This window comes from Bolinopsis microptera, chromosome 11 (assembly GCF_026151205.1).
Source record: "Bolinopsis microptera isolate Bmic1 chromosome 11, MBARI_Bmic_1.0, whole genome shotgun sequence".
Lineage (NCBI taxonomy): Eukaryota > Metazoa > Ctenophora > Tentaculata > Lobata > Bolinopsidae > Bolinopsis > Bolinopsis microptera.
In genome coordinates this window covers 20,219,703-20,243,495 of record NC_087082.1, presented here as the reverse complement: position 1 = coordinate 20,243,495, position 23,793 = coordinate 20,219,703, and the positions used below count along the sequence as shown (strand labels likewise).

Here is a 23,793-nt window from a genome sequence, read left to right as displayed (position 1 = left end):
GACAGAGATAACTCCGCCCCCTAAATCCCTGATTTTTAAAAGGGATCACCATAAAATTTCCCAGTACCCCCAATAAAATTACATTAGACATAACAGAGCTAACGCCAAAAACACTAAATACCTGATGTTAAAAGGGTTGCTCACCATGATATTTCAGTACTGCCCATATAGAATATACACTTAGAACCTAGACATGAGACTAACTGCCGGCACACTAAATACCTGATGTTAAAAGGGATGCTCACCATGATAGTATCCAGTACTGCCCATATAGAATATACACTTAGACACCTTGACATGAGACTAACTGCCGGCACACTAAATACCTGCTGTTAAAAGGGATGTCCCTGTATTTCCGTACTCCCCAAATAGAATTCACTTAGACACTGACTGAGACTAACTTCCGTACCCTAATACCTGAGTTAAAAGGGATGCTCCCCTGATTTTCCCCATATCCCCATATAAATATACACTTAGAAACAGCCCAGAGACTAACTTCCATACCTAAATACCTGATTTTAAAAAAGGGATGTCCCATATTTTTTCCAGAAATCCCATATAAAAATTACATTTTGACACCTAACATGAGACTAACTTCCAGTACACTAAATACCTGATGTTAAAAGGGATGCTCACCATGATATTTCCAGTACTGCCCATATAGAATATACACTTAGACACCTAGACATGAGACTAACTTCCAGCACCCTAAATACCTGATGTTAAAAGGGATGCTCACCATGACATTTCCAGTACTCCCCTTTTAAAATATAACTTAAAAACCCTAGACATGAACTAACTCCCAGCAACTAATATGATTTTAAAAAGGGATGCTCCCCAGATTTTTTCCAGTACCCCCATAAGAATATACATTAGACCCCTAGACATGAGACAACGGGCAACAAAAAATATGTTTTAAAAAGGGGTTTTGCTCCCCATGATATTTCCAGTACTCCCCATATAGAATTTACTTTTTGAACTAAAGGAACTAATTTCCGCACCCTAAATCCCTGATTTTAAAAGGGGTGCTCACCTGACATTTCCAGTATCCCCATATAAAATATAATTAACACCTAGACATGAGACTAACGCCATACCTAAAACCTGATTTTAAAAAGGGGTTTGCTCACCATAAAATTTTCCAGATGCCCATATAGAATAACATTTAGACACCAAAACAGGAAACTCCCGTACACAAAATCCCTGATTTTTTAAAAGGGATGCTCCCCCAAAAAATTTTCCAGTATGCCCATATAAATATCATTTAGACCCCTAGAAAGAAACTATCCGGCACACTAAATACCTGATTTTTAAAAAGGGATGCTCCCCATGATTTTTCCCGTATGCCCCATATAGAATATACACTTAACCCCTAGACATGAGACTAATTCCCCGCCCCAAAATACCTGATTTAAAGGGATGTCACCAGACTTTCCAGTACGATATAAAAATTTTCATTAGACCCCTAGACAGAGACTAACCCCAGTCCAAAATACCTGTGTTTAAAAGGGTTTGCTACCTGATATTCCCAGACTGCCCAAAAATAAACACGAACCTAGACTTGAACTAACCCCATCCCCAAATATGATTTTAAAGGGGGTTCCCCATGTTTTCCATATGCCCATATAAAATTACCTTAGAACCTAGACTAACTAATTTCCAGCCCCCAAAAAACCCTGTGTTAAAAGGGGATGTCACCATGACTTTCATATGCCCATATAAAAAATTAACTTAAAACCCCAGACGAAAAACTCCCGTAAAAAAAACCCTAAAGAAAAAAGGGGTTGCCCCCATGATTTTCCATTTAATGCCCATAAGAATATAATTGACATGACATGGATAACTTCCGTACCTAAATCCCCGATTTTAAAAAAGGGATCTCCCCTGATTTTCCAGTACTGCCAAAATTAGAATAACATTAGACACCTAACTGAGACAAACTCCCGGCACACTAAATACCTCTTTTTAAAAGGGGTGTCCCCATGATTTTTCCAGTACGATATGAATAACACTTAGACACCAAACATGAACAACGCCGGCCAAACAAATACCCTGTTTTAAAAGGGGATGTCACAAAAATTTTTCCCGTATGCCCATAAGAATAAACTTAGACCCCTAGAATGAACTAACTGAGTACACTAAATACCTATTTAAAAAAGGGAGCCACATGATATTTCCAGTATCCCCTATAAATATCACTTAAAAAAGCATGAGATAATTCCCCAGAACCCAAAATAGGATTTAAAAGGATGTCACCATGAATTCAGTACTGCCCAATAAATATAATTTTAACCCCCCCTAGAAATGAGATAACCCCGGAAAATAAATACCCCTTTAAAAAAATGCTACCAGATATTTCCAGTATCCCCATTAAAATTTAACACTTAGCCCCTAGACATGAGACTAAGCCGGACACAAAAACCTGCGTTAAAAGGGGATGCTCCCATTATTTCCAGAGCCCAATGAATTACCTTAGGGAACCGAATAAAAAAAGAAAAATGCCGGCAAAAAATCCCGTTTTTAAAATCCCAACCAGATATTTTCCAGTATGCCCAATAGAATATACACTTAACCCCTAGACAGAGACAATTCCGCCCCCTAAATCCCTGATGTTAAAAGGATGCTCACCATGATATTTCCAGTACTGCCCATATAGAATATACACTTAGACACCTAGACATGAGACTAACTGCCAGTACACTAAATACCTGATGTTAAAAGGGAATGCTCACAATGATATTTCCAGTAATGCCATATAGAATATACACTTAAACCCCTAGACGAGCAACCCCGACCCTAAAAACCTGATTTAAAAGGGATGCCCCCCAATATTTTTCCCGTACTGATATGAAATACATTAGCCCCCAGACATTGACAATTTCCAGCCCCTAATCCCCTGCTGTTAAAAGGGATGTCCCCATAAACATTTCCAGATCCCCAATAGAAATACACTTAGACACCTAGACATTAGACTAACTTCCAGTACCCAAATCCCTGATGTTAAAGGGATGTCCCAGATATTTCCAGTACGCCCTATAAATATACACTTAGCCCCCCTAGATTAGACAAAATTATATAAATACCTATTTTAAAAAGGCCCCCCCAATGATTTTCCAGTATCCCCATTAAAATAAACTTAGACACCTAGAATGGGGGAATCCCGGGGAACTAAATCCCTTTTTAAAAAAGGAGCCCCCGATATTTCCAGATGCCCATAAAATAACATAGCCCCTAGACATGAACTAATTTCCCCAGTACCCAAAATACCTGAGAAAAAGGGATGCTCCCCATAATTTCCAACCCCCATATAGAATATCCCTTAACCCCTGACATGGACTAACCCCAGTCCCCTAAATCCCGATGTTAAAAGGGATGCCCCCATGAATTTCCAGTACTACCCATATAAAATTACACTTAGACCCCTAACGACACTTTTCCATACCCTAAATACCTAAAGTTAAAAGGGGATGTCACCATGATTTTTCCCAGTATCCCCAATTTAGAATATACCTTAGTCCCTAGCATGAAAACTAATTCCATACCGAAAATCCTGATTTAAAAGGGAGCTCCCATGATTTTTCCCAGTATCCCCATATAAATATACACTTAGACACTAGACATGGAAACTTCCCCCCCCTAAATCCTGTGTTAAAAGGGATGCCACCTAAAATTTTTCCCCATACTCCCCCATAAAAATTACATTAGACAAGACATGGACTAACTGCCAGTCCCCTAAATCCCTGATGTTAAAAGGGATGCTCACCATGATATTTCCAGTACTGCCCATATAGAATATACACTTAGACACCTAGGACATGAGACTAACTGCCGGCAACACTAAATACCTGATGTTAAAAGGGATGCTCCCCATGATATTTCCCGTACTGCCCATATAGAATATACACTTAGGACACCTAGACATGAGACTAACTGCCAGTACCCTAAGATACCCTGATGTTACAAGGGATGCTCACCATGATATTTCCAGTACTGCCCATATAGAATATACACTTGGACACCTAGACATGAGACTAACTTCCAGTACCCTAAATACCTGATGTTAAAGGGATGCTCACCATGATATTTCCCAGTACTGCACATTAGAATATACACTTAGACACCTAGACATGAGACTAACTGCCGGCCACTAAATACCTGATGTTAAAAGGGATGCTCACCATGATATTTCCAGTACCTGCCCATTATAGAATATACACTTGGACACCTAGACATGAGACTAACTGCGGCACACTAAATATCTGATGTTAAAAGGGATGCTCACCATGATATTTCCAGGTACTGCCCATATTGAATATACACTTAGACACCTAGACATGAGGACTAACTGCCTGGCACACTAAATACCTGATGTTAAAAGGGATGCTCACCATGATATTTCCAGTACTGCCCCCCTATAGAATATACACTTAGACACCTAGACATGGAACTAACTGCCGGCACACTAAATACCTGATGTTAAAAGGGATGCTCACACATGATATTTCCAGTACTGCCCATATAGAATATACACTTAGACACATAGACATGAGACTAACTTCCAGCACACTAAATACCTGATGTTAAAAGGGATGCTCACCATGATATTTCCAGTACTCTGCCCATATAGAATATACACTTAGACACATAGACATGAGACTAACTGCCAGTACCCTAAAATACCCTGATGTTAAAAGGGATGCTCACCATGATATTTCCAGTACTGCCCATATAGAAATTACACTTAGACACCTAGACATGAGACTAACTGCCGGCACACTAATACCTGATGTTAAAAGGGATGCTCACCATGATATTTCCATTACTCTGCCATATAGAATATACACTTAGACACCTAGACATGAGACTAACTGCCGGCACACTAAATACCTGATGTTAAAAGGGATGCTCACCATGATATTTCCAGTACTGCCCATATAGAATATACACTTAGACACCTAGACATGACACTAACTGCCGGCACACTAAATACCTGATGTTAAAAGGGTTGCTCACCATGATATTTCCAGTACTGCCCAATAAGAATATACACTAGACACCTAGACCATGAGACTAACTGCCGGCACACTAAATACCTAGATGTTAAAAGGGATGCTCACCATGATATTTCAGTACTGCCCATATAGAATCTACACTTAGACACCTAGACATGACGACACTAACTTCCAGCACACTAAATACCTGATGTTAAAGGGATGCTCACCATGATATTTCCAAGTACTGCCCATATAGAATATACACTTAGACCCAAGGCATGAGACTAACTGCCCGGCACACTAATACCTGATGTTACAAGGGATGCTCACCATGATATTTCCAGTACTGCCCATATAGAATATACACTTAGACACCTAGACATGAGACTAACTTCCAGTACCCTAAATACCTGATGTTAAAAGGGATGCTCACCATGATATTTCCAGTACCTGCCCATATAGAATATACACTTAGACACCTAGACATGCACTAACTGCCCGGCACACTAAATACCTGATGTTACAAGGGATGCTTCACCATGCTATTTCCAGTACTGCCATATAGAATATACACTTAGACACCTAGACATGAGACTAACTGCCGGCACACTAATACCTGATGTTAAAAGGGATGCTCACCATGATATTTCCAGTACTGCTCATATAGAATATACACTTAGACACCTAGACAGTAGACTAACTGCCGGCACACTAAATACTGATGTTAAAAGGGATGCTCACCATGATATTTCCAGTACTGCCCATATAGAATATACACTTAGACACCTAGACATGAGACTAACTGCCGGCACACTAAATACCTGCTAATCTATATAGCATGTTACATAGGGATGGTCCACCAAGATTCAAGATGTTACAAATACGGGAGCAAAATATGATAGACTATGTCCTTGCTCTGAATCTAACTGCAACCCTATCCCTACAAGCAGTTATTAAGTCTCAGCAGGCGAGACATAACATGGTATTAACGTGCCCATCGACAAGGAAATCACGATCTGTAAGTTAGATCATAATATTACGAGACTGCACTGTGTCGAATGTTAACTCATTTTGTGGATCAGTGATCACAAACAGCTATTTATGCTCCACGATTTGGACTATTTAGCTAAAGGACTTTAAGTAAGAAACTGATTATTGAAGACTGTAATAACTAAACTTATGAAACTTACCACAGTGAGCAGGAGAGAAGAGTAGGTGAAGCGTCAATAGGAGAAATATTGACATTTCTCTGTAGAAATAATTATTTATTAGCTATAATATCACTCATCAGTTGCAGTGGCTAATCTGGCTATGGCTAGGGTAAATAATTCTTCAAGCAGTACTCGAATGTAGCTTTTAAATAGTGTCTTAAAGACACTATTTCTTAGCTAAACTGATTAGGCAATCATCGTTTAATAAGGAGGAAAATCATGAATAATAAATGTTAGCAAATTGCGGGACGGTTTTTTCAAAGTACCTCAAGAATAAATTACTATTAGACAGGCAAATTAGGTTTCTTTCTTCCTTTCAAAATGCTTTATCAATTATCATTCAGGATGCTTCCCTTTAACGATAATTGGCTGATCAGTTTGATAAATTGCACTACTAGAGTCCACCAACTTCTTGAAGACGCCTTTAGTCTTTACCAGTGGTTAGGGGTGCTGATTATTCGGTTATTTTAACGACATAACGGACATTTTAAGTTTATGTACAGTTTACACTTGACACACGGGTAACACACGGGTAACCTTGTATACGAGTCATGCCTATTAATATTATCTTAATTAAAGTACATCATGACTCATGAGCCATGGCATCGATTTAGATTTAAATTTATTTTACACTTCAATGGTTTCTAAATATTCGTTGAATGATATGCTTTACGTCAATAAATGCATACCAAGCATGGTAAACCAACAATTATGATATCCCTTAAAAAATAAAGCTCTCACTTAATAAACTTATGACTGTTATAATTTACTAGCAGGATACCGTCTAACCCTTAAGTGGCGTCAAGACTCACTTTAGGGTTAGACGGATTAGGTAATACTCGTCCAGGGTCATTGAGAAGCTATTGATGGAATTAGTAGTTACCATAGTTACCATATTTAACATGAAATCATGCATTTCTTCTTTTACGGCCAGGTAGCGCAGTTGGTTAGAACGCCATCTTTGCAAATCGTAAGGTTGCGAGTTCGAATCCCGCTGTCTGCCTGGTCGTGGGGTGAGCGTCGTTGACGTTCAGCTAATGATCCTGAGTGGTCTATGCAGCCCCCGGTCTACTCAGCCGAATACTCGAGAAATCGGGTGTGAGGGTTAAATGAGGAGCTGCACAGTGCACAGTGCACATTGCAGCAAAGTCTCGGGCGAAGAAAGTATGGTACACACTACCTTAACCGTCACTGGCCAAATAAATCCTTCGGCTTCCTGTAATTGGCTGGTTGCACTTGTGTAACAATGTGGCTGTTGGAATACACCGAAGTAAAATAAGTGTCTTGATTAAAAAAATACTATTGAGAATATCTGGTGAGTTTGCCATAACGTAAAAAACACATCAGTCCTAGATGATATGTTTTTTATTTCTGACAGCACCATTAATTTAACTTTACAGCTACTTAAAGATCTAAAATCCTCCCTGAACTTACCTATTTTCCTACAATTGGGAACTTCTCCTCCAAATATCATGAGATCTCCGTCCCTGCAGTACACTTGCTTCACCCCAAAGTTTACATACTTCCGTGGGCAGACAATGTTTACTTTAGTATCATGTGATACTGGTAGTGGAGGGACTGTTTCTTTATTGGTCCAGTCTTGATCCACTTCGTTACAATCTCCTGAAATTACTGCGCTATTATATCAGCTTAACGTATATATACTATATATAGTACCTGATATAAGTTACTTTATCTGGTACTATATATTATTGTCTTTTGATAGCAATAATTTCGGACGATCGCATATTTATATAACGCTTAAATCACTTGAAAAGTTAGTGTTCCTATTTTGGAATTCATAACTTACTCGGGCCTGGTACAACTATTTTAGCAGAGGGAACTACATCAGGATCACTGTCCATCTGAAACTGACAGGTGAACTCTCCAGCATCCTTCAGATCCGGATGGAACTTCTTTAAGATCGCTTTCTTTCCTTCTAGTTGGAGCTCAAAGTTGTTGTCTGTTTCCTCGCTGATGTCCTGTGATTCTAACTGATCGGGAGTGTTATGATACCACTTTACTGAAGATGGGGTTTCTTTTCCGATGACGTTGCAAGTTATCTCGAAATTAGAATCTTTCTGTTCGTATAGAGTATCCAAGAAAATCTCGACCACTGAAAATATAGGTCTTATCAAATAAAGATAATTTAAAGTTAAGTTGGTCAGCAAAATCATAAATTATTATTCCCAGTGAACCGTATTTAAACACCTTTCACACCTGGAGGCCACGTTTTTCTAGTCTGCTAAATAATGCCAAGATTGAAAGTTACTAAAAATAGTGCTGTACCTGGTGAACATGTTGTTATATCGTACACATCTTGAGCCCAGCTCCCTCCAACTCCATTCTTGCAGTTGTCAGCTCTCTCATACGTCTTATACGTCTCCCAAGCATCAGCAGCCGTGAAACACTGTTTTTTAGCCTGCGTTGCAAATACTGCGTAGCCTTTAACAGCTGCGCGATAATGGCATTTGTTTATAACGTCGTCTGTGAAAGAAACCATTTCTTCCTTGATTGCACGATTCTCATTATCTTTCCAGCACCCCAGATGTTTTCGACAATCTTCTGAGAATACCACGCTATTTTTAGAAAGAAATAACATAACTGGAAATTTGTAGTGAATTTCATTGAACTGATAAGAAGATAGAAATAGAAAAAACCCTCATTGAACTCACCGTTAGCGTTAGCTTGCACAGAGCTGAAGAAACAGATAGCTGTGAAGAGAAACATCTTCTTATCCATGTTGCATTTTATAACTAATCCTGCATCTATAATTTAGTATTATAAAACAGTAAAATACTCAAAATAAGTATTTTTAATGGACGGTTATTTGTCGGTGGACACGTCTTTTTAAGGCACGGATAACACACAAGGGTTACCTACTTTAAACGCACAGACACTCAAAGCACAGCTGACGGTTAAGCAACATCTTCAAGTTTCAGGGTATCTACTTAGGATCATTTTGAGGAGATATCTAGAGCCGGAATTTTAAGATAGGCCTTTAATAAAGATTTTTATTCGATTTAAAAAATCTTGGACCTCTAAAAATCGTCAAAAAAATCGTCGCTGTGCCTTGCTCAACTTTATAGTAGAGTGTGTTCAAATAATAAAACCAAAGACCCGGCTCTCTCAGACTCTCTCAAGGTCGTGATGACGCTCTGACCGAGGGTATTGTCCATTGCTTTTTTAATGGCTTTGTTTTAATCCTCAGTACCTTACAAGACATTTTTGTGGCGGACCAATTTGCGACGACCGAAATTTTGGCGGTCCGAAAATATGGCGAAATTGAAAAAAACCGTCACATTTCGGACGTCACAGAAAATAAGGGTATTTTTCATCATTTTGTTTTCTGACACAAAGGAAATTCAAAATTTTCTAAAAATCGGTAAAATCATGTTGAAACAAAATGAAACTTATAAATCGATTTCTTCATCTTCCCCTAAGGGGTCCGGATCGACTCTTTCAGTTTCACTTATTGAGTTTGGTATTAAATTGTTTATCTTGACTTAGTCTCTTATAAGACGTTTCTGTTAGCACATAAATATAATTTATTGTAAATTTAAAACGTATTACTTGACATTAAATTCATCATGGAATATTGTGTTTATTTGTCCCACCATCATATCACTAACTTTTCAAGAACAACATGAATCGATGAAGCCACAATTATTGGAATAAGCTAAAAATAATGCGACGGATTCTATTACGACGACCGAAATTTTGGCGGTCCGAAAATATGGCGAAATTTCGGGAAAACCGTCGCATTTCGTACGTTATAAAAATGTCTTGTAAGGTATATGGGGAGTTAACAACAGGTTTTCTCTCCACAACAAAGCAGGAACCCTCAGCTTGCAATGCTCATGAATAAAGCTTTGTTTTTCATAAGTCTGGGAACCTGCTTTCTTTGTGCTAAGTTCTAGATAATGTAGATTGTGAAAACGGGGAGCTTGCTGTCAAGGTCTAAAATACTATTTTAGTGAAATACGTGAACGACCCCTTAGAGCCATGTGAACCATGTTTTTACATCACCTAACCCTACTTAGCTTCTCATTTACTGTCTTCGTAAGGGTTGTGGCCAAGATGTCCACTAAAGATTGAAGCATCTGGTAGAAATTCAGTAAGTGGAATGAAAAATGCTCAAAACAAGTAAATTCTAAATGTATCGGAGGAATCCGCTATGTACGAGCAACAAAACACTAAAAAATACTCAAAAATTTATAAAAAGTGATTAATATAAAATACATATTTGTTCGCTGTTCAGCTCTGAATTTTTCTGTCGAATCTTATTGACGTATTTGTTAAATGAATTTAATAAATTCATAATACTAACATTTCCCAGAGCAAATTCTCAAACATATTTTAAATATTCTAACCCTAATTTATTTCAGATTGGTGTACTAAGTAACAGTTAGCCTCGTTCTCTCCGACAAGATCTCTCTCTAGCACGTGACAAGTTCGCACGTGACAAGTTAGCACGTGACAAGTTCACACGTGACAAGTTCGCACGTGACAAGTTCACACGTGACAAATCACAGGATATTAACAGACTTGATTCAGCAAGGGCTCTAAGAGTCCCGAACTATCCGATTTCTTCGAGAGTATAAAAAGTTGTTTGTAATTTATTGATTTTTAAAACGAAGGTGACTTGATGTTATACTGCAGCTGAAGGAAGTGTGTTTTGATAATTATGTTTTTAATATAATTATGTATGTGGGTTAATTCTCTTGTCATCTGAAGATTGGTATGGAATGTTGGATTTATAGTCTGGGTGTAAGGTTATTAAAGTAATTATGTTTATTAAGTCAATTAAGATTATTAGAGTGTGAGTCTATATTATTCGAGTAAAATCTAATCTTTGTTCTTTGAATAATGATCTTAATAAAAAAGAGAACTAACGCCTCTTGAATCCCTTTTACCATGGATGCAGTAAGGTTCTACTGCCGTAGTACATACATATAACTATAACGCTATGACAATTGTCTAACATTGACTAGTTTAATGAGGCTGAAGATTGTTTTAGAATTACTGCAGATGTTAGACTTGACAGTGTTTAGGTTTGTTAGTTGTTGAGAATGAGATATATACATACATATATATACATATATAATACTATAATAATAGTTGATTTCATAAAATAAAAGCAGAAGTTGAAGCTTGCAAAAGTGGCGTTCCAAATTGTACACTGTACAATTTGTACAATGTACAGCTCGTTCAAATACATTTTCTACATTCAAGACGTAATTTCTACTCAATTGAAAGATGTAAGAATTAGTAGCAATTTGTTTTATTGGATCACTCTCAAATAACAGAGATTTTAGTGCGTTTACGACAGGATTTTTGCTGGTGATACTTGAAACACAATCTGATGAGGTTTTTCTAATTTTTCAGTTCTTTGTTACCTAAATACTAAACGAAGTATATTGAAGTTGAGAAGTATGAGTTTTTGTAAGGGACTGCGTTTTGTAAATTTAACTTTTGTGGCAGTTATTGTAACTTTGATTTTATCTAGATTCGAGGAATACGCTTTGAAACGTCACAAATCAAATTGTTAAAGTTTAACAATATTTTACGGTGAATTACAGTATGATTTTATTTTATATTTGGAGCGAAAATGAAAGTTTAGCGTGGTTTCAAGACCATGTTTACGCTATTATACTGTGGTCCAATAACCTTGGGCCTAGGTCACAGCTAGCTGTGGCCGTGGTACTGTTACCGTGGTAACAGCTAGCTGTGGCCGTGGTACTGTTACCGTGGTAACAGCTAGCTGTGTTACCGTGGTACTGTTACCGTGGTAACAGCTAGCTGTGGCCGTGGTACTGTTACCGTGGACCCGGTATTAATCAGAAAATAGCAAAACGCTAAATAAAACTGCGTTACACGTGCATTATAAAATGTAAACGTAGTTATATAGGAGTATTTAGTATTAGAGATTGTGTACATATTATTATGTTATCAGAATCTTGTCGTCCTTATCAGTTATCCACCCCGTTCTTGTCGGTAACAGTCAGAACATAATATCTGATTACATCAGAACTCTGGAAAAGCTACTTAAAGATGCTTAATTAATATGTTCACGATGCCAAAATCGTTGATTGAAATCACTCGATTTTTAATATTTTTGATAATGAAAATGGACATCTATAATGACCGATGCCTGCTCGATGATTATTCCTGATTGCTGCTCATGAATATATGTAATATTATGAAAGAAAAACAATGCATGAAATTTCGTGTACGTAGTAAAAAAATCTAATTAAAAAATCATATTGCCAGGATATTCTTCTGATCTGAATCCTAATTTCTTAGATTTTTTGTGACAATTCATCCAAAGGTTGTCTGTGTTATGACAGAAATTTAAGTTAATATATCGGTGTTTTATTTTGTCTGTTTTAATACTTTCAACACTACTATATAACAAATTATTTGAGTGACAGGATGGATTACTGAGGGGCACTGTGTTAAGGTGATTTAAGTGGGTCCCAATCCCCACCGACCATTCTTCTTTGTGTCATGCCTATGTTCCTGAATACTTGCTTCATCATCTCCTTTTTATAACAACCACGGTGTCTTTATCGACTATTGCGCATTACAATATATGCTACCGTGCAATACAGGGTGTTTCAAAAATAATGTCCTGATTTTAAAAAACAATAAAATCTTACTTATAATTCAGAGAATTATCTCTTTTACTTTTATATTATATTACACTTTTACATTCGTTGCTAAATTGTAGCTCTCTTATCAGTAGTTCTGTGTGCGCGTTGAATTATCTCGCTGGCTTTGTAGATTTGTATACATTGTTTGTACATTTTCTGTACAACGTGTACGATGCCTCTTCCGCTACAGAATGAACATATGGATATATTAGATGATGATATGGTCGTGAATGGCCAGTTTCTTACGGAATATGTGAATCAGATACACATGGCGACTGAAAGTATTTTCAAGGAGATTAGAAGTAAAATCGGAGTTGAACACAACGATGATGTGCGGTTTGATAAACTGAACCAGAGAAGTGTGCCTAGAGAAAGGTTATCAGAATGGTTAGAGACAGTTTGCTGTTTGCTGAACGATTTTTGTGGTCCATTGTTACGATCCGCCACAGAAACAGCTAACGACAACAGAATGTTCAGGAAAGAAAAAATAGAAGATGCGACTAAAATCATAGAACTACAAGAGAAGTTGCTCTCTAAGCAAGAAGAAGATATGGCTAAAATCAGTGATTTGCAGGAGAAGTTAGCTTTGAAGAAGGATGATGAGATTGGAACTGTGAAAAGTGCAGCTCAGAAAGAGATCAAAACCTTTTCGTCTCTTTTGAAAAACACATGCAAAAACGCCTTTGCACCGAAGAAGATCCAAGCTGCGGTGAAAAGAATTTCCCTAGAAGAAGATCGAAGTAAAAGTCTGATTATCTTTGGGCTTCCAGAGACTGAGGAGAACCTGGATGCTAAGGTATCTGGTATTTTGTTGGACCATCTCAACGAAAAACCGAAAATTTTGAGATGTAAACGAGTTGGAAAGGACACTAGTGAACGAGTCAGACCAGTGAAATTCATTTTGTCAAGCTCAGATCAAGCTCGAACCATCTTGAGCAAGACTAAGCTACTAAGACATGTAGACGGGTTTAGTTCAGTTTACATTACTCCAGATAGATCAGCTGCAGACAGGATGGCCTACAAGAAAGTTGTCGACCAACTACTCAATAAAAGGACAGCAGAGCCTGACAAAGTTCATGTTATCAGGAACTTTAGAGTCATTAGCTCGGAGAAGGAGCCTTTAGAGTGATATATTTTCTATAAGTACAATATTATATGTTTTAATTCATTGATTAATTAATTTTTTGCTAGGGCCCAATGTTATTGCGGGTGTGGTATTTCTTACTGCACACTACTGTGTTTTGGTCACCCCTCTTTCAATACATAATTTGGGTTTCATACTGGGATAGTGGATATTAGGGCTATATCGGTTTTCTCCTTTTATAACTGGGTTTATTTAGAAGCATTCAATTCTGTATAATTATGTATTGTTTGAAAAGATTTAGATTAAAAAAAAATCTTTGTCGTCTGTACGACCGCCCACGTGCAAATCAAACGAAAAATATGAACTTGCGTAGTAACCATAGTAACGAGGATTGTTACACGCACGTGCAATGATTGTTTTAACGTCATTTTAATCGGTTTTGTTGATATTACGCTGTGTTTAGTACGAGTAACATTTTGTTTGGCCGTATCTTCGGTGGGGATGAATACTTTTTGACACGATTAAAACTGACTTCCAAAGAATACTATTAGTATTAGGTTCCACCCTGTGACCACGGGTTTTCTAGTCTTACTTATAATTCAGAGAATTATCTTTGTACACTGTCATGTACGACAGCTCACGTGCAAATAGATTGCACGTGCAATGATTGTTTTACTTTTAACATCATTTTGATCGGTTTTGTGGTAATATAATTAGGTACGTTGTGTTCAGTGCAAGCTACATTTTAATGGGCTGTATACTTGACCATTGTTAATGATCTGGCCCGGCGCGCGCTACTTTGTACTTCGTAGCATGGCACGTGCCATCTTACCTGGGGACCTCAGGCTATTATGTTTATAAACATAATAGAGATTCGGCGGAATGACAGGCTGAGCGCGGCCCAGTAATATAAGTGCCATCTCGAGAAGAAAGCGGCGCGCGCTACTTCGAAGAAATTTAGACGAGTAACATCCGTCAACTGTATACTCGATTATGACGGATATTTTTTGATGCTATAAAAACCTTAACGGGTGATAGTGTAAAATATCTGTTCCAATTATTAGGACCGTCGACGAGTCCAACTCGGCGCGCGTCCTGCCGTCCTGGTAGGTTGTAAACATACAATAAAAACCTACTAGCTTCATCTCTGTTACCACCAACCACGGGCTTTTTATTAACGGGTGATACTCTTAAAATATTTGTTCCAATTATTAGGACCGTCGACGAGTCCAATGCAACTCGGCGCGCGTCCTGGTAGGTTTTAAACCTACAACATGCAAGCTTTCTACTCCTATATTATAATTCGAAAGATTCTTTTTGTATGTACGACAGTCCACGTGCAAATTAGATGAGAAATGGGAAGCTAGTTAAATGGTAACCATGGTAACGGTGTTGGAACGCGAACGTGCACGTGCATAAATTTGGATTTATGCAGCCCCCTACTCGATCCTAGCCCCCCCTGGCTAAGTGCCTGTTTGTATGACGGGATTTTTTTTGATGCGATAATAAAAACTGACCATCAAAAACACAAAAAAAAAGGCAAAAATACTACTACTATTATCCTTGACGAATATACTTATAGAATGTTACTCGTCTAAATTTCTTCGAAGTAGCGCGCGCCGGGTCAGATCATTAACAATGGTCAACTATTATCCTCCTCCCTGTGACCCCGGCCTTTCATTAATTATATAATATAAAACATTTAATGACAGATACAAAAAACCGTCCTCAGACCTCTATGAGTATGGGTGCTAATAGACATTTTGACCTATAAGTGCTATTTGGATTTCTCTCTGATAAACTAAAAGCAAACGAACTGTTCAATTAAGTGAAACAGTGACAATAGCATTGCCATTAGCTGTAAAAGTATGGAACGGGACAGCCTAATTGCTCACGAGATTTACCGAATTGCTGTTCTATTTTTATTCCATTTCCTTGTAGCGCGAGCGCTTATTGTTCACTCATTGTTTTATAAGGGATTATGTGATTAAAGGGGGAAGCCGAGAATCTTTGCTTGGGCAACAGGAATTTATTAAGGTGTATGGCATCGCAACTAGGTAATTTTCTTGTAAAGTTGTAAGAGAGCAATTATGTAACTGAATGTTGGACACAGTAAAAGCTGTAAAAGGTTAGGAATATTATGTTCTGCAAGGTTGGCATTGTCAATCAATCAATTATTATCCATGATGCTCCCACTCAAACGATAATATTGTCTCTAATATTGCTTGATTATCATTAAGGGCAAGGCGTGTTTAGAAAGGTCTTACCAGTTTACCAGTACTTATGGGTGCTTGTGATTCGGTAATTTAACGATACTTTAAGTTTATGCACCGTACACATTTAATAACGCACGGATAACACACGGGTAAACTAGTTATTACATATTATTATTATTGACAGAGGAGTGCTTCGTTTTTTTTTCAGGCATTTATCAGCTATTTTGCGTAAGTGCGCGGTCACGTGATCATGTGAAAGATTGGACTGACATAAGGCAAATATATCTATTGCAGTTTGGAGATATGATGAAGTAGTCAACATGACAGGGCTGGCTCCACTTTTTTTTGTATACATCGCCAAACATTAACAAGTCACGTAGTGTTCGTCCATTTAGTACGTGAATCTGATTTTTAATAAGTATGTCCAAAAAGGGTCTCTTATAACTGTTCGTACTTTATTCCCTAGAGTTTCTAGTTGGCAGGTCATGGGGAATGTAGTCGTCAGGCTCAGGTTGTCCTCTTTAATGAAGTCAATTTGTTGCGGTGTTTAATGAAGTCAATACGTGCATTAAACACCGCAACTTATGACGTTTCCTTTGCGAAGTAACTTGTTGACAAATTGGTCCAATTCTCTCAGGGTATCGAAACCAGTGACATCGGAATTTTTGTGACAAGTGACAACCTATGTGGGTGTCAGGCAACGGGTCACATTTTTATCCACGCCATTTGTTATTTGTAGGAAACTTCCGCCCTTGTGACTTCCGTCAAAATGTCTTATACCCAATTTAATTATAATACAGGGCATGAAAATGCTGCCTTCCATGAGTTATGAGCGAAAAAGCTAATTTGATCTCGTGACACGCCAAAATAAGTAAGTTGTTATACAGGGTGAGAATCCCTGCCACGTTTTTGGTCAGCTTCGCCGGGGCTCATGTCTTTCCTCGAGGGAGCATTAGTGTCTACAGAAAAACTGACAAATCCTAGCGAAGTCCAATCCGAACCACATCTTCCACCAGAGGTGGTGCTGGGTCAGCTGGTTACTGAACGGGTTGGCCTGGAGAAAAGCATAGTCCTGTTATTCTAAAGTTAACCATAGAGGGGGTCAGGCGCTGTTCGCTCACGGCTGGTTCTTGGAGCCAACACCCTCGGCCCCACAGAAGTGGGAGCACTGTCGGTGGTGGCACACCCAGATAACGGACAGCGTCTCTCCTTCTTTCTTCTTGGACTTGCATTGTGCTGGTGAGTCAGCTGGCAACAGTGTACCATACTTTCATATTCTTGTTTTCTTCCCCACTTCTCCTACACCTCACTTTATTACTCACTCATTCACTCACATGCCGCCTTAGGGCCGCTACCAGTTAGAGGGGATCTAACAATCAGACAAACTGCCAGCCTTAGGGCCGCTACCAGTTAGAGGGGATCTAACAATCAGACAAACTGCCAGCTATTGGAGATATAGCACTTAGATTATTACCAGCAAACGTAAAATTAGCAATAATTACGTGAACAAAGAAATTGCCAAATTGCGACAAAAAAGGGTCTACTCAAAATTCAAATATCGCATGTAAATTCGTGAATCAGCACCTTAGTATAGCGCGGAAATTGAGCCGCGCAAAGACAAAGATATAACACAAAAACAACAAAGATATGGGTGAATTCCATCGGAGGCTCAGGCATGCCTGGTAGGTTCCTGTCAGCCCACTAGAATGACAGGGGGCAGCCTGTTCTATCGAGTACCCGGGAGAACATCCAGGCATGGGTGGTGTTCTCCCGTGAACGAGCATTATGACAGTTTCCCTTACGGGAAACGTCGCTCACCAGGCTTTATCCTCTGGAGGGGCGGGATCACTAGCCCATGCCAAGTGACCCAAACCTACTGACACCTACAACCAGAGGAACCCCAATAGACGTTAGTCACTAACTGACGGACGTAGCCTCCCAATAGGGAGGTAAAGTGGGTGCCCCAACATAAAAAAAAAAAAAGAAAAAAAAAAGTAAGTTGTTATAATTATATGTAATTCATCACTTAGGGGTTTGGGTTTTGGCAGATGTTGAAGTTGTAGAGTCAGAGTAGAGGTTCCTTGGATTGATAGCCACATTATCGGGAACATTATAAAGCTAGTAAAATGGAAACGAGTGTAGAGTGATCAATAATCATCCAATTTTGAGTCTGACGCCGCGCAATTATCCGACACAGGAGGACTATAGTGCAAAGAAACTGCTGCTGACTGCTGCAAATGGCGCGCGCGCGACAGCAGCAGTTAGCATCAGTTAGCAGCAGTTTCTTTGCACTATAGTCCTCCTGTGCCGAACATGATGGTGTAAAAATGAGCACAGTTTCTGGAAGTAACCATGACAACTAGAAGTAATTATCAGAAAATTAAAATTTAACATTATTACATTAACTTTACAATAAGATATAATAACAATTATTAGACGATGTAAATACACAATCAGCAAGCAATCAAAATAGCACGCTCTCCACTCCGCAAGCAATCAAAATAGCACACTCACCACTCCAGTAAATATTCTATAACATGCCATCTTTAAATACAGTCATTAAAATTACAACAGCTAAATCATCCACCAATCCACTCAGATAGCTCATATTTTGTGATATTAATAATTAAGATAAAATTTGGCGTCAACGTGTTTTGATTCTCCCCAAATTTAATTTCCTGTACCTGAAAACGCCGAATACCATAACTAGCACAAATAACTATTATAAGGTTAATCGAACATACAACGACAACTAAAATCTATTCTAGATGTTAAATAATTTAATTTCGTAGAACTTTAAATCGACCACAGGCCTTTATCATTACATGGTGCAATATAACATATTTCAACAAAATCGTGGAAATAACCGAACTTGACTGAAATGTAGTCGAGGTAGAAGTTAGCTAGTGAGTAAGGATAATAGTTATCATAATATATTTGGTCGTTGCAAGTCTCTTTCCAAATAAATGGTTGTAATACTGTGAAGAAATAGAGCTTATTATATGGGTTTAAACTAGCTGCACCCAGAAAAATGTTAACAAGCCAGTTGTTCACACTTTAACGAAATCTCTTTTGAAAAGACTAACAATATCACGTGGTTTAGAACTAACATATGATAACGTTTAAACGGAGTATCATTGTGCAGTCCTGAGACCCTCGTCTGTTTGAGATGTGTTCCTCCGCAGAACTTACAAAATAAAGCTCCATTATTTAGTTGTTGGTCTTTTCAAATCCTGTTAAATGTTTGCTTTAGTTGTAATCACATTTGGAGATGTGAAAGGGCAGAAATAGTAAATTATCAACTGGTTAAACAATTGGAGGCACCGCTGCCAAAACTTTAAACAAATAAAACCACTTTACCTACTGAGGCTTATCTTCGTTTAGAAGTTATACTGAAAGCGCAAATGTTCAAATGATCGCACAAATCATTCACCTGAAATGTCTATTATTATCATTCACAGCAGAAATACCTGACATCATATTCAGGAATGGGGATAATGAATTGTCATAATGCAAAAAAAAGGAATTTAGTACTTTGTTATTCTCAAATCCTCAATTCAATAACTAATTGGTGATGTTTGACTCGTTCTACCCCTCCTCACGTGTAAGTGTAACCATGGTTACAGTAAGTGTAACCATGGTTACAGTAAGTGTAACCATGGTTACAGTAAGTGTAACCATGGTTACATTAAGTGTAAAATAACAAAACTACTCACCACAACGTAGCAGTAGTGTGTGAAGGAGAACATGGAGAACACACTGTATAAAGTGATGATGGTAGCTGGAGCTATCTGCAGAACCACCGCTAGGAACCAAGCTAAGAAGAGTGGGATAATGGGAGGTTCTATCAGCTCACATCGAGTGTGGCTCATCTGATTAATCATCAGTCTGCACTGAAATGTAAATCAAATGTTAGCAAGTTATACTTTTATTTTTATCGTCATCGCTTATTTAAAGTGATAGTGTTAAAAATGACAAGATAAAGTCCTCACGCTCTGTAACAGATATAACGTTACATGAGCCATAACCCACTATCTCACTATATACGGTAAGTTCACAACAAACTTACCACGATGTTGGAGAAGGTGAACCCGTACGCAATAGTCCAAACTCTGGGGTTGCTCAGATAGTCCTCTTGGCAGAAGTAGGGGAAGGTAAGACACAAAAAGTTAAACAATATGTACGACACCCAGGGTCGCATCATCTCCCCAAATGAGTTATACCTGTTAGTTCCAGACTGATACGACCTGCAAAGTTTATAAGTTTATAAGATAGATGAGAGGTAATGTCGTATTAGCATTCTCTGCCTATCAGCAATTAATAAATTGTTCTATAAGTCGTTTATTTCGTTAGCAAATCGCATAGACAGGAATGAGGGCAAAGGGTTCTGTATTATGTTAACAGACTAATGTTCATCGTATCTGCTCCATTGTTGGATAGTACATAATCACGCCGCTAACATAGTATCACCTATCATACGTTCGACAGTAAATGAAGGCCGATACTTCAAATGAGCTGATAATGATAACTTTAGAAAGATAATTTCTTCGTCGAATCTAATCGATACCAAAATTATATTGTCGTGCGCGCGGAAGATACACCAAATATTTTGGCGCGCCATCCAGCTATATTTTAGAGTAGACCTCTTTTCCGCAAGGAATCTAATTGTTGTATTGTCCGCACCGAGAGCACGCTAAGATGTGGAAGTTCTACTGGATCATCTCAGGGGGTCCTAGTTTAAGGGGAATTAAATTATAACTCACAAACGGATGTTGAGGATACTGAGTCCTATTGCACCGGTGAATCCAACTGAAATGCCAAATGTGATTAGAGAGACGAATTTCTATGACGTCATTCGTGTCGATTGTGAAGTAATTTAGTAACTCAGGGAGGGACTCAAATTACTTTAGAACAAATTATGAATTTTAGAATCATTCGACTGTTAAGAATCGAACGTTAAGCTACCGATAGAAGAATTTATATATAAATTCTTCTATCGGTATACTAAGAAATATTATCAAAATTTTAAAAATCTTCTTGATCACAAACTAGGTACTTACATTTAATTGAGCTTGATAATTAAAATAAATTAAAATTAAATAAGACTTACTCGGTATAATTATGTACATAATCTGGTTGAAAGGAATGAAGTTGTCTGCGATGAAGTTTCTCAGACCCATTGGAGTCATGATACCAGCCGCCAGGAAGACTAGTACAACCGTCTAAATTTAATAACATCTTGTTAATATATTATAGTAGGTTAAAATGTAAATCAAGTTATCCTATCAAGTGTATTCAACCCTGCTTCAACATATTTCAACATATTCTCAGTAGATTCGGGCTTAATGGGAGTGGGGTGGATAATTAACTCAATTTCCACCGTAGTATTTTAGCATAAATGGCTCCATAATAATATAAAGGACAATTTTAATTCTAAACGAAAAGCTCGAATAAGCAGAATAAGGCGGAACGTACCACTTGAGCGATATCAAACATCCAGGGAAGGTAAAGGGGGGGGGGTTGGGGTGAGGGGGGTTGGGGTGAGGGGGGGGGAGGTTGGGGGGGGGGGGGGGGGTGAGGGGGGGGGGAGGTTGGGGGGGGGGGGGGGGGGTTGGGGTGAGGGGGCGGGCGGGCAGAACGTACCACTTGAGCGATGTCGAACATCCAGGGAAGGTAAAGGGGGGGGAGGTTGGGGCGTGGGGGGGGGGGGGGGGGGGGTTGGGGTGAGGGGGCGGGCGGGCGGAACGTACCACTTGAGCGATGTCGAACATCCAGGGAAGGTATAGAACTCCTGTGTTATACTTCTCCCAATGGTTAACCCAGAAGTTGAAGGTAAGTGCTAACATGAGGAGTGGAGCAAACATCATTGTGATACCTCCCGTAGCAGGGTTACTTCCAAATACACCTGTAATAGTGTCGTTATTCCGGGGTAATGATTATAATTCTCTGTCGTAATTAATTTAGCAAGGTAATGGATGACGAGAAATCTAAAATTCTCATGTAGTATGATGATGAAAATCTTAAATATACTGCTACAATGAGCCGTTATATATGTATCTACTTAACAAACTTCTTATCGGTCATGTAACCCGGAAAATGTATTGCTGTTAATAGATAAGCAGTGCTATCACTCAGAAATCAACCCAGTTATAATAACAAATTTGAAAATGGGGGGCCAACATTTTTAATTATCTATCCATCACAATCTGATGAGTCAGTTGTTACTGGTGACACGTATGATCCTAGTGGTGGTCGTCGATAACACGCTATATGATGGGGTAAAAGTGGTCTGGGTTTCTTTTCCTTTTCTTAACTTTACACCTGCACTGCTACTTTTGATTACTGAACTTGTCGAGACAATGTTCTTATCTTCTACTGCTACTCATAGTCTCATGTAGTAATGATTAATTGAAATATATAATTTTCAGGATAAACTGATATTTTTTATTTTAAACATTTGACTTTCTAATTTTCTAAGATATAACTTATAGCCACTCTCGTAGCACATACAAGCAGCACAACTGCACTTATCATGAATCACTTCCTCTTATATTTGCAATATACTCTGCAGCTGCTGTACTTGCATCACACATTATAAAACATATTATATCCTACTAGTTTATCCTCTTAAACACGTACCACTTATGTTGGCATGATGTCAGAACATAGCGCAATTTGTATTAATGAAACTTAATACGTTGGATTGGGATCAGCGCATTCTTCTAAGCCACATGGAGTGTTCTAACTTTCTAAATAACAATGATAAGCGCAGTCCGTCGTACAAGAATGTGCTAAATAACACAGTGATAGATAAGAGTAAAGGTATAAAGTGCGGTGTAAAGTGCAGTGTAAATTGCGGTATAGAGTACGGTATAGAGTGCGGTATAGAGTGCGGTGTAAAGTGCGGTGTAAAGTGCGGAGTAAAGTGCGGAGTAAAGTGCGGTGTATAGAGTGCGGTGTAAAATGCGGTATAGAGTGCGGTGTAAAGTGCGGTATAAAGTGCGGTGTAAAGTGCGGTGTAAAGTGCGGTGTAAAATGCGGTATAGAGTGCGGTGTAAAGTGCGGTATAAAGTGCAGTATAAAGTGCGGTGTAAAGTGCGGTATAAAGTGCTGTATAAAGAGCGGTATAGAGTGCGGTATAAAGTGCGGTGTAAAGTGCAGTGTAAAGTGCGGTGTAAAGTGCGGTGTAAAGTGCGGTGTAACGTGCGGTATAAAGTGCAGTGGAAAGTGAGGTGTAAAGTGCGATACTTACTCATAAGAGAGATTGGAAGCATCCACATACAGTTACTATCAATACCGTGGTCCATCAGCTCACCCAGAGGACTTCCAGATCCTGAAATTATGTTATATAAATGATTGTTGATTATTCTGATTTTTTGCGACAAATGATACTGCACTGTTAGGATAAACGACGTTTCAAAGTAACAACTTCGTATTCATGCTGAAATTGTATTATATTTAATTGTAATAGTGAAGCTTTATATTAGAGGCTAAGTAGTGTCAGAACCAACTTTAATCTTGTTTTCCCAGAGTAGTTTCAATAATTGTCCTAAAGTTTGTTGTTTTAATATTTATCCTAATGTTTGTTGTTTGAATTATCCTAAAGTTTGTTTATTAATTCTTGAATATATT

At 38.4% G+C, this 23,793-nt stretch overlaps 3 protein-coding genes and 2 long non-coding RNA genes across 6 annotated transcripts in view; 3 read left to right on the top strand and 2 right to left on the bottom strand.

Annotated features, from left to right (window-relative positions):
* LOC134823563 (uncharacterized) overlaps positions 1–11,277 on the top strand; it is a 43,954-nt gene extending 32,677 nt beyond the window's left edge. Inside the window, exon 3 of the long non-coding RNA XR_010161315.1 lies at positions 10,594–11,277. This is a non-coding gene — a long non-coding RNA (uncharacterized LOC134823563). The remainder of the gene's footprint in view (positions 1–10,593) is intronic.
* The window catches only part of LOC134823560 (RIB43A-like with coiled-coils protein 2), a 56,687-nt gene extending 44,056 nt beyond the window's left edge, over positions 1–12,631 (bottom strand). Inside the window, exon 1 of the mRNA XM_063835084.1 lies at positions 12,621–12,631. The gene's annotated coding sequence lies outside the window, so the exon portion shown is untranslated. The remainder of the gene's footprint in view (positions 1–12,620) is intronic.
* The window catches only part of LOC134822809 (chitooligosaccharidolytic beta-N-acetylglucosaminidase-like), a gene marked incomplete in the record, with an annotated part of 941,725 nt that overhangs the window by 350,036 nt on the left and 567,896 nt on the right, over positions 1–23,793 (top strand).
* LOC134823564 (uncharacterized) overlaps positions 11,303–23,793 on the top strand; it is an 83,806-nt gene continuing 71,315 nt past the window's right edge. The window contains exon 1 of the long non-coding RNA XR_010161316.1: positions 11,303–11,389. This is a non-coding gene — a long non-coding RNA (uncharacterized LOC134823564). The remainder of the gene's footprint in view (positions 11,390–23,793) is intronic.
* The window catches only part of LOC134822617 (ethanolaminephosphotransferase 1-like), a 51,897-nt gene continuing 46,651 nt past the window's right edge, over positions 18,548–23,793 (bottom strand). The window contains exons 5-12 of one of the 2 annotated variants that reach the window (XM_063833746.1): positions 23,414–23,494; positions 21,912–22,066; positions 21,272–21,383; positions 20,925–20,970; positions 20,231–20,408; positions 19,878–20,054; positions 19,522–19,594; positions 18,548–19,394 (exon numbers count right to left, since the gene is read on the bottom strand). In XM_063833746.1, coding sequence (XP_063689816.1) covers positions 19,532–19,594; positions 19,878–20,054; positions 20,231–20,408; positions 20,925–20,970; positions 21,272–21,383; positions 21,912–22,066; positions 23,414–23,494 — 812 coding nt within the window. In that variant the 3' untranslated portion in view covers positions 18,548–19,394; positions 19,522–19,531. The remainder of the gene's footprint in view (positions 19,395–19,521; positions 19,595–19,877; positions 20,055–20,230; positions 20,409–20,924; positions 20,971–21,271; positions 21,384–21,911; positions 22,067–23,413; positions 23,495–23,793) is intronic. The other variant, XM_063833747.1, reaches the window with a different exon arrangement.